The sequence below is a fragment of the Telmatherina bonti genome (assembly GCF_933228915.1).
Source record: "Telmatherina bonti genome assembly, chromosome: 20".
NCBI lineage: Eukaryota > Metazoa > Chordata > Actinopteri > Atheriniformes > Telmatherinidae > Telmatherina > Telmatherina bonti.
The window spans coordinates 7720797-7732889 of record NC_136618.1 but is presented as its reverse complement, the minus strand read 5'-3'; the positions used below and the strand labels follow the sequence as shown (position 1 = coordinate 7732889).

General features: G+C 43.3%; 1 protein-coding gene across 1 annotated transcript; it reads right to left on the bottom strand.

Moving 5' to 3' along the window:
* Positions 1 to 1106: 1106 nt before the first annotated feature.
* mos (v-mos Moloney murine sarcoma viral oncogene homolog) lies at positions 1107 to 2123 on the bottom strand (the record flags this gene model as incomplete). Its single annotated transcript, XM_079259584.1, has 1 exon — positions 1107 to 2123. The coding sequence occupies one exon, from the start codon at positions 2121 to 2123 to the stop codon at positions 1107 to 1109; it is 1017 nt and encodes a 338-aa protein (XP_079115710.1).
* Between the last annotated feature and the right edge of the window lie 9970 nt (positions 2124 to 12093).

Genomic DNA, 12093 nt, shown 5'->3' with positions numbered 1-12093 from the left:
TCAGTGATCCGAAGGTGCAAAACTTCCCCAGAAATTCCAACCAGCTGTTTCACCACCACACGTTTCCAGATGCCGAAATGTTGCGTTTCATTCTGTGAAATAAATGCTAATGTGTCACCGTGGGAGCCGTTTCTTCATTTCCTGGAGGTCTGAGAGGAGATGCAACATTTCTCTTCATGAGTCTGAAGCTTGTTTAACAGGATTCATCATGAACACACGAAGCTAAACGCCACACGTCTCTGGCTGCTGGATGGGAGACACATTCATGACGATTTAGCTTTTCTCTTTGCAAAATGAGTCAAATCTTTTCTAAGACCAAGATGTGACGACACCCACTGTGTGGAAGTGGAACAAACGTTCTGATGCAGATCCATGATTCTTCTCACTTCATCCACAGCAGCCGCTTCTTTCCGCTTTCCCTTCCTCAGACTCCACATTCCAGATGCAGACGTCATGCAGACGTTTTTGCACCGATGCTTCATCAGTAACTCAGACACAGAATGTCATTTAGGTCCGTGTGAACTCTGCAGACTCATTTAGAATTGTGCAAATATTAATATTTGGAACTGCAAGAAGATTCCAGTTTTCTCTGCACTGGAAATATGAGCAGGTAATGTAAAAGTCATGACTGCAGGAGTCCACTTCAAATCAGTTTCTAGTCGTTTTAATCCCAGCCTTTAAGCACCGAGGTCAGGTTCCAGCGACTTTACAGTCGTCTTTGCTTCCAAACTCCTCAGAAATTCAGCTGAACTGTGTTTTTTAAACAGATGTGTGAGGAGACGTCACATCTGCCTCAGTAAGAAGGAAAAGGTTCCATTTGTGGCAGAAGCAGCAGCTGGAGGGGAACTAACCAGACAGAGGTTCATCTGAAAGCTTCATGAGTCTCCTGCACAGATCAGTTTCTGTTAGCTGGTTAGCTGGTTAGCTGGTTAACCCGCCTGAGCAGAGACATAAAACACAGAAGACATTTAGAATAAAAATCCTTTTAATGAAACATATAAAGCCAGACATCCAGCCTGCAGGCTGGAATCCCGCAGCTGTGGACAGAAACGCGCAGAGTCTCTTTCTGAACCAGCAGGATCTACTAAAAGTTGCACATGGGCAAATCAGGCGCGCGCGCGCAGCATCTCCAGCTGCTGCAGCACCTCCGGGGCTCCGGGTCTGGACCCGACCTCTGCGCTCCAGCACCGGCTCAGCAGATCCGCGCAGCGCGCGCCCCTCTCTGTGCGGAACACCGCGTGCTCGCGCAGGGAAGGCCGCAGATTGTGCGCCACCACCGCATAGAGCACGTGCTGCCTGTCGCCCGTGTAAGGCGGCTCCCTGGTGAGGAGCTGCCACAGGGTGATGCCGAAGGAGAAGATGTCTGCTTTGGGAGACACCCCCTCCCCCTTCAGCAGCTCCGGGGCTCTGTGCGTGTACGTCCCGCAAACGTGGCTCAGGTGGGGGCTGATCGCGCTCGTTTCGCAGTCCTGGTCCAGTTTCAGAGAGCAGCCGAAGTCCGCGATCTTGCACACGTCCTGGCTGGACACGAGCACGTTGGCCGGCTTGATGTCCAGGTGGAGCACGCGGTGGGAGTGCAGGTACCGCAGCCCGCACGCGACGTCCACGGAGAAGCTGAGCGCCCTGTCCTCCTCCAGCGCCTCCGGGCTGCCGTACACGACCTGCTGCAGGTTCCTGCTCCCCACAAACTCCATCAGGATGGTTCCGATGCTGCCCTCGTCCTCGCAATCCGCCGGAACGCACGTGGTCGCGGCGATGACGCGCACGATGTTTTTGTGGCGCAGGTGCGCCGCGTTCAGCTCGGCCCAGAAGCTCTGGCGGGACGCCAGCCGGTTCTTTGTGCACTTCTTCACCTTCTTCAGAGCGACAGTCTCCCCGAAGTACTCCGCCTTGTACACGGAGCCGAAGCCTCCAGAACCCACGGGCTCCACGGCGCGCAGCTGCTTCCAGTGGATCACTGAGGACCAGAGGCGGCTCGCGACCCTGCCGTGGAGCCGCTGGGCCGGGACCTGCAGGGTGGAGCCGTGGGCCAGCTGCGCCAGCGGGCTGCTGCAGGTCCCGGTGTCCGGACACGGGTAGATGTCTCTGGGCAACAGGCGGGTGACGGGGATGGGGGAAGGCATGGCGCGCGAGGAGCGCCGCGTCTGCTGCTCATTGATCAGCGCGTGCGTTCAGCTGGGGATGAGGCGCAAAGCTGGCGTGTTGCATGATGGTCTTTCCTCCTGGAAATGCAATCCCGAGGGCGTCCACAAGGGACTGTCAGCTGGTTCTCTCTGGAAAAGAGAGCCGGATCTTCCTGTCAGAGAATCATCCCGTGACTGGTTCGTTCTTCTTCTGATGATTATTAGTTCCATCCATCCATTATGATTATTAGTTTTACAACTCAGATAAGCTTAACTTCATTTTTACCAACGAAATAATCATTTTAGCGATCATAGGATCAGAGGAAGTGACATATTCAACATTTTATACTGTTGATGGGAATTATTCTCAAATATTGGTTATAATTTTGTTTCCACTGCAACCATGAGGGGGCTCCACACCCCCCTGCTTCCTCAGTAAGATCACTGTTTTGGATTTTCCTTCTCTAAAACTGATCTAATTCCTGCGGGGGGATAAAACTGAACCTCGTGGAGGTTTCCAAGTCCCCACACATCTCTTCAAGCTCTTTTTCTACTCAACTCAACTTTATTTATAGAGCCCTTTAAAACAACCAGAGTTGAAACAAAGTGCTGTACACAATCATCCAAAATAAAAACAGAATAAAACTGTTCAAATGCAAATAAATAACACAATAAAACAACAGGTCATACAAGGAATGCAGAATTAAAATGATAAAACAAACAAAATAAATATTAAGTAAAAACCAAAAATAAAAATAAACTAAGGCACACTGACTGGAAACTGTCTTACGTTGGGTTAAAGGCCAAGGAATAAAAATGGCTTTTAAGTTGGGTTTTAAAAATGGACAGGAAGGAGGCAGTTTTCACTCGTGAAAACGGGTGAATTTGTTGCCTGTTCGGACTTTGGTCTAATCAGACATCTTCTGGAGATATTACCAAGCAGCTCCATGGAAAATCTCCAGAACTCCAGGGAAAGTTCTGCTCTTTGCAGATCATCTGTAGAAACCTGCACAGCTTGGTGACGTCTGTAAGTATGTGTTCAATCATCATGTTAATTAGCAGGAAGATGGCTGGGAATATATTCAGGAATATATATCCAACCCTTCCTCCCATCAACCCAAGATCTCACTGAGAAAGGAGTGCACGTCTGGACAACAGCTCATCTTATGACTCTAAGCTTATTGAAACAGTTCCTCAGCAAGTGTCTGCCGAACATCGTAGTCATCACTCTCCTTAGAAAAACAAACCTGAAGGCAGAACGGGAAACTCCATATCCCAGAAATATTTTCTCTGTTGTTGAGTTTCTTGTTTGAGGAATATTATAATTTTTAAAAACCTCACCAGACTTACAAGGAAGGACATCCGACTTCCGACGGCATTGTCAGAGTTTCTGATCAGATCCCAAATTTCCAGAGTCCCCTGAATGCAGCATGCTGTTGGAGGGCTTCCTAAGCCTCCATGTGAAGATCCAGGCAGAAGGCTGGTTATGAGGAGGGTGGAGGGGGCCTCTCTGCCTCCATCTCACACACACAGCGAGGGGAGACATGCTTCGTGTTGTGGAGTATGTAATGCTTTCTGTTTGGGTTCAGCGGGTTCACACTGGTTCAACTGAGTTTACTCCAGTTCTAGTAGGGGGAGGGCTCGGCCAACAAGGCTGGATTTTTTTTCTTTTTTTACTTTCTGTGGTAGTAAAAGTAATATTTATGAATAGTTACTGTGTGTGAACGCTACAAGTGCCGAATGAACAGCTTGGCAGTGTTGTGCAGCTTCAGAGGTGAACGCTGACGAGGCTGACATGGTGCATTCAGAGTCGGGCTGGAGGAGAACGTAACGCTCTTCGCTCAGATTTTTCCAAGACATCCAGGCAGGTTGCTCAGCAGGAGATGATGATGATGATGATGATGACAGGATAGGACACACCGATGGAAACACATCTTCTGTTGTTTATGAACCTGATGAAGCCGTCCTCCTTCCTGCAGCCGGGTCGGACCGCGTGAGAAAATGAGAGCGAATCATAATCAGGTTGCAAGTAGAGACTCAAGATGCAAAGAGACGAAATGAGAGCAAGAAGTGAAAAACAATAAGTAGACATTTTTATTAAAAGCTACATTTAAAGACAAACTTTTGCAGGTTTTCTGAGTGATGCACTTCGACAGATGATCGATAGATCCTGGGAGATCCCTGCAGCCAGAACAGACCAGCTGATCTCCAACTCCGTAACTTTCTCTCTTTCTGTGGTTATTCCTTCTTGTGTGTCTTTCCTCATCCGCCACTATGTGAGAAACATGTTCAAAATAGCCGGTGTGCGTTCCACAGTGCGTAAAGTCACAAGTTGGCTGCAACATCACGCGGCGTCCTGGAGCAGAAGGTTGAACCAGAGTTTTCGGTTTGGAAACGTCACCGTCTGCGACAGAAGATACCGTGACATCACGTTTGTTTCCAGCAGCATGGACGTCCTCAGAACCGTGTTATCTGTTGTCCAGACGCTTTGTGTGTTTACACTGCGGTCAGACTAGGGGTCCCCAACCCTGGTCCTGGAGGACCGGTGTCCTGCAGGTGTTCCTGCTGGAACACACCTGACTCAGACTCAGACAAGCTTTGCACATGTCTGCTAAATACACACTGATTTGAATCAGGTGTGTTGCAGCAGGGACACATGGAACACCTGCAGGACACCAGTCGTCCAGGACCAGGATGGGGGTCCCTGATGATGGAAGGCGAAGGACAACATTGACCGGTATTTCCCACCACCTAACCAGATCACGTTGGAGGCACGTTTCGTGTTTGGTGGAAGGGACATCGGGAGATGGAAGGTGATTCTGATTGGACAGGATTAGAGGCGTTACTGTCTCCTAAAGGTTTGATATGCTGATGAATGATTGGGTTGCACGGTGGTTAGCACTGTGGCCTCACAGCAAGAGGGTCGCTGGTTCGATCCTCGGCTTGGACAGTGGCCTTTCTGTGTGGAGTTGGCATGTTCTCCCCGTGTATGACCTGGGAGGGAGTGTGTGTGTTTGTCTCAGTGTGGTCCTGCGATGGACTGGCGAGCTGTCCAGGGTGTACCCCGCCAAAGACCACTGGGATAGGCTCCAGCTTCCCCGCAACCCTTCATCAGACTAAACGGTTTGGATAATGAATGAATGAATCCTGATGAATGTGTTAACAACGTGGATATGTGTGGATGGACTATATTTGTAGGAAGACTAGAGTCTGCTTCTCCCAGTCTAACCAGCTTGCTCGTGCAGTCGCACCCAAACTTTCTGAGAAAACCAGTTAGGATCCGAACCAGAAGAGAGCTCATTGTGGCACTTTTTCTAAACTTTTGCAGATTTTCTCACTATGGTGCCCCCTAATAACATATACTTCTGCATCCATCTTGCATCCTGCTTCTTCTCTGAGATCTCGTCAGCCAGTAAAAGTCACTGTGATGTTGACTCGTTTTTTCTCTATCTTGTCGCTTTCCCTTTCTTTTCTGATAACATCATCTTAATTGTGTTTGCTGAAGCAGCTATGGTGTGCCTTCACATTCAAAGTTACCAAATTGTTGCTATCCAGTTGCTAGCGCGTGACTCGGCTCCGTAAAGCAAAGTGCTGTTGTAAAAAGTGATACAACAGGACAGGAAGAAACAGCTGTAAACTGCAAGTTCTCAAATTCAGGACACTGCTGGGTGATGGCTGTTCCAGATATGGATTTAATAAAACAAGTCAGAAACAGTTTAAAGGCTGTAAAGTTACGCAGTGCGATGTTAAAGCCATCAAACAGCCAGCCAAACTTCCATGTTTCCTTCCTTTTGGTGCCGAAATTTCTGTTATGTCCTGGTTAAAAATCCACCAAAAACAACTTTTCCTGGTCTTCAGATGTTGTCAAGTGCATTTGTAAAAGGATAAAATTGCTTAAAAGGTTGCATAAACAGGACCACAGCATGCAAATTTAGAATAAATCACACCTCGTAGTAAACATCAAACAGACGCGGATCTTTCTCTTAACGTTTATTGAACTTTCATTACACCGAGTAAAAACACTTGGAGTTGTCAACTGCAACCCTTCTCTCATAGCAGCAAGGTATGTGAATTAAATCAGGTTATTCTGCCAAGCAATAAATAATCTGTTTCTTTGGATGATGTCAATGTTTAAAAAATACAACCGATAAAAGCTGCAGCATTAATATTCATTTTACATAACCTATAAACATATACATATATATTTACTCATATACGTTTGTGATTTACGTCACCTATATGTAAAAAAAAAAAAAAAAAAAAAAAAATACAACAGTAGTTTGTAAAATAGATTTTGAATTAAAATATTGAGATTTTGCAATGGAGTCTATCATCACAGGAGGACACGGTATGACAGCCGACACGGCGGGAATGCAGCTCATCTCCGAACTTCTTCAGCTCATTTTCAATGGAGTAACGTTTGCCAGCAGCAAAGCCACCCTGCACGTCCCCAGGTGTGAGGACCACGACCTTACAGGCATGCTTGCCAAAAAATAAAAAAAGACTACAAAAGTCACAGTCACAATAAAATATGTGTAGCTATATAATACAACCGAACACGCACGCACGCACGCACACACGCACACACACACACACTAAACTGGAAACTTGTACGATTCATTAAGTAGAAAACCGGTCTGTAGCACCTTCTGGAGCTTTAGACGTTATGTTAGCAGCTTGTTCCAAAACCAAAACATGTTGCAGTATTGCAGTGTTTCTAACATACACATTCAATAAAGTTCACTGGTACCGCTGAAGCTTATGAAGAAGTCTGACATGAACTGCTGAATGTCTGCCCCCCACCCCCCCCCACCCCCACCGAAGAGCATCAACCACCTTTCAGGCTTCAACACCTCGGCTTTCAGGCTACACCCAAAGGGACCGACTGGTGTGCCAAAGGGTTAAACTCTGGTTGTCCGAATTTGCATTAACGTCTTTATCTTTGAGCTGCAGCTAATTGAACCCTTTAACACCTGATGTTTTACATTTTAAAACACAGTTTGGGACTGATTGCATCACTATCTGGTCTAAACTTTCCATCCATACCAGCTTATTTTAGTGTCGGCAAGAATAACCACCCACTCCCAGGGAGAATTTAGAAAGGAAAGTAAATCTAACATGCCTGTTTTTGGAGTTTGGAGCCAAAATTATTTGCTTTTAAATATGCATACATTAATTCATCATGGTGGCATCACAAATGAAACACAGTTTCTGCACGTCATTATAAATTAATGCACCTGCTAGTGGCCATGCAGGGACAAAAAGATTTGTTTATAACCTTTATTTAACCAGATAAACCGCTTTGAGGTGCGAATCTCTTTCACAAGGATGATTCTGGCCTCACCGGAAATCCGAGACAACCTGAACGCATCACAAACACCAGCTAAAAATCTAGTTGTATCCGATACGTGTCTTCTGCCCCCTGCTGGAGACATTTAGCATTACAATGAATCTCACGTCTTTAAATTAGTTTATACTTTTTATTTTTCATTTTTTTACAAACGGCTAAAGATTTAAGATAAAAAAAAGTATTTTTTCTCTCCATTTTTCCTTGTTTCCGTGTTAAAGGGTTCAATCTGTGCTTATAACCGTTGGATTCTGTCAACGTGTCGATGTGAGCCCAACCACGTTGAGCGAAGTGAAGAACATTGTCCTCATAAGACACATTTCTGACAAATCACAAAAAAACAAAAAAAAAAAAAAAAAACTTATTTTACACTACATGGGGACACTAAAAAAAAAAAAAAAGACCAAAACAAACTGCTGCATAACTTGTCCTTCTTAAAAAGAAAACTATATTTAGGTGCTAAATAACTGTCAGTTCTGCCTACACCAGCTGATGAGTTAAAATGATAAAAACCTACCGAAACATCTGCGTTTAAAGATGCATGATCAGTTAAAGAACCCCTCATTGAGACACAGAACCGTTGTGCAAGTAAAGCAAAAAAAAAAAAGGAAAAACACTGTCGACATTGTACCTGTAAAAATAGAACATTTTATATTGTATTTACATATAACTGTTCTCTAAAATAGCTAAATATATCTTCTATACATTTGTAATAACCGTTTAAAACGAAAAGGTACTGGAGGAAATAAGGCATTCAATTTACAAAAAAAAGTGCTGTGATTACAAAACAAAAAGCAATTTCCTAAAATTTCTCATAAAACCTTCACAAGATACAGAAAACACACTTTGATAAATGCTTGGCAACTAAACACATTCACAACCCAGACAAACGTCTCCATTCAAGTCCCGACGCTCAGGAGGGAAAACGAGAGAAAACTCGACCATTCGACTTCTTCATCAGGTCTGAAAACTGGAGCGCAAAGACAAAATGAGTTGAGGTAAATGGTAACACTATGAGGGTTAATACGATGCACGAAGACGCCCCGCTACCTGCTGGAGGCAGTTTTCTTCTTTATTTTACTTTTCCTGCATTTCACGCAGCTCCACATCTCCTGCAAACGATGTCCGGCCTGCAGGAGGAGGATGTAGTTGAAGGAAATCAGGAAACACCAGGTAACGTTACCTGGTACAAACTGGTGCCGGCGGAGAATCAGAGTTCTGATTCAGGTTCAGTTTTACCGAAACGCAAGCTTAGATTTAGCTAAAACAAGACATGACGCTCATGTTGAGCTTGAAACACGGTCAACAGTTTGAGCTGATCATCTCCTCTTCTGCTGATCCAGATAAATATTCATCAATATCCCTTTTTGATACAAAACGCAGCTCCAGTGCTGGTTTGACTCGTAACCGGACAACCATAGCGCCGGTTTCTGGCCGTGAGAAGTGGAAACCACACAGTTTCTACATGGGAACAGCCAACATTAAAAGCACTCGTAACAGAAAGACGCTGCACCGACATCCAGACGAAAAATGACACGACTCCGTAGGGGCGCTCCGAAAACATCTTTAAAAATTAGCTTAAAAATGAAGCTTTTAGCTTTAACCCAGCGTCGTGTTAGCTTCAACTGCACGATAACACTTTGCGTGATCAAATGTCGTATGTTGTTAAAATGTACGTAAAATACACGTAAAACTGGCTGAATATCGAGTCTGCAATGTTTCTGCAACATTCCGAGTTAAATTCAGGAATTACGAGAGAAAAGGAAAATAAACACAAAAAATATCTGATGCCAGCTGTTCTGTTACAGAAAAAACATGTAGTTCACATGTACATGTGAACCACATTAACAAATGTGTGGTTTTGAAAGGATTTCATGTGATGCACATGTGAATCACATGAACCAAATGTGGCTAACCATTGGTCACGGGATTTACTGTGAACCACATGTGAAAAACGTGATTCATATGTGACAAACACATGATTTAAACATTTTCAAGTTTTTCACATGTGAGCCACATTATTTTCATGTTCTTCACATGTGAATAAAATTGAAACGTCTCAAGTCAAACACAAGTTTCACATGTAAACCAGATGTGACTTACAGGTAGTTTTAAAGTTCTTTACATGGGATTCACATGTGCCAACCCCATGTGAGTTACAGTAAAACACGTGTCAAACGTGATTCACGTGTGTCGTGAATTACATCTACACAGCACGTCAAACATCTGAAATTCACATGTTTTAAACATTTTCAGGTTTTCACATGTGAGCCACATTTTCATGATCTTCACATGTGAATCAAATTTAGACACGTCAAGTAAAACACAAGATCCAAATGTGAACCAGATGTGACTTATGTGTTTTAATGTTATTCACATGGGATTCACATGTGCCAACCCCATGTGAGTTACAGGTAAAACATATGTCAAACATGTGATTCACATGCGTCATGTGAACCAAATATAATTTACATATGATTTTCATAATCTTCACATGTGAATCAAATTTAAACATGCCAAGTAAAACACGAGACTCACATGTGAACCAGATGCGACGTATATGGGGTTTTAATGTTCTTCACATGGGATTCACACGTGGAAACCAAATGTGAAGAACATGTGAATCACATCAACACATGTAAAACATCTGACATTCACATGTGAACCATGTGTGATTAACATGTGGTTTTCATGTTTTTCACATGTTTTATCACATGAAAATATTCCAAAAACACATTTGCCCATGTGATTCACATGTGCTTGTACATGTGTAGCACATGTGGTTTTTCTGTAAGGGAACGAGCACGACGTTTATCCGTTTATCCGAAGCTCCTTTAGGCAACGTCTGAATACTTTTTATTGAACTCGAACAGGTTTGACGACTGATCCGAACTTGTTAACGTTATTTTCTCCCTCAGAGACGTTCATAAAAAAACAGAAAACAGAAAACCGAGGTCATAAATGATGCAAGCAAAACCGAACAGTTCTGTATGAGCAGCAGCATCTGTGGCAACGACAGTATTTAAATGCAACATTAAACATGTAGAAAATCTAAAAACACAACACAGCAGAGGTAACGGAAGTTGCTAACGGTCAATGCATCAGTGCTAAGTGTTACAATCCGACTGTCAGACCCAAAAATCTGTGTTTTCGTTTCAGAGAAAAGTCCAATGCATCGTTTTACTGGATATCGTTTGGAATATGGAATTAGCTAAATGTGAATTTCTCCCACCAAAGCTGATATGAGGCTAATTTTCCCAAGTTTTTCATGTTTCCTCCGACATTCGTTACGATTGACGGAGACGTTAGAGGAACACAAGGCACGACGTGCTTTTACCGTGCAACTATTCTGCAGTTGGATGTTTGTTCACACGGACCGATGGAGGCACTAATACTGCAGTTAATGTCCGTAAAGTTCTGTTTTTCAGAAATGATATGGTAAAAACTTCATCTGCTGACGATCTGCGGTCGTATTCACCACATTTTCAGTTCCGGTGAGAACCAGAAGGTTTTCTAACACGTCCCAGTACATAAAAGATTTTTACTGTTGCTCCTGACTGCATGTTTGCGTGCACGGATCACATCTAAAGTGTGAAAAAGCTGAAAACCAGCAGAAAAAGCTCCACTTTTCTGCTACAGACATAAAAACGTCCAGATTACAGCTCTATCTATACGTAGGAATATGAATCTGATGGACGCCGGTTTAATCAGGAAGCTGTTTGACGTCATGCGAAGAGTGACGTTATGCAGGCAGATCAAATCAGAGAAACTTTTTTTCTGTTTTAGAGGAGAAATGAGATCAGAAGATGTTTTAAATCAACTCTCAGCTTGAACTGGAACGGCTAACATGTCTGCTCATCTGGGAAAATATCCTTTTTAAACATGGAATGACTTCCTGGTTGCGGCACAGAAAATATTTAACATCCCGTCTTTCGTTTTATTCCTCTGTTTTTGGTTAAATGAACACAATAGCAGCGACGTTACGTGGTTTCACAAACCATTAATGACTAAACTTCATCCCGACTGAGTGTCTGGAAAGCAGACGAGTCTGAAATCCTGAAGCACGTTGCTACAGGAGGAGTGGTCAGAGGAAGATGGACAACACGGTTGTTTCTGCTGCCAGGGTGGATCTACTTTTCCTCACGGAGGAATAGTACATCTTTATATTTCGGCTTTATTGCAAATAAATTCACGTTTTCTTGATTATCTGTGTTAAAAAATGTCAAATTATTTTCTTTTTTTATATCATCCTGACCGGATGAACTTTATTTTACATCATCTTAGATGATTAAATGAAAACTATTTCAGTTTAGCTTATTTTTATGAATCAATTTAATTAATTAAATTAATGTTTAAAACCGATGAAACCAATGTTTAAAATTAATTTTAATTATTTTTATTATTTTAAAGTTAAACAAGGAGGGGCTTCATTTAAATGAAATTTGACAAAATGTTTGGACTCCAAAATATTTTTGTCTCTTATTTACAATTTTGGGAATATTTGTTTTTATTTATTCATGTGTTTTTGTCAGTATAGTTATTTTCCATGATAAATCGGAGACGCTGCTGCCGGGCAGCTTATCTACACTTCAGACATGGCGGCTGGCTGTAAAACGAGATTTC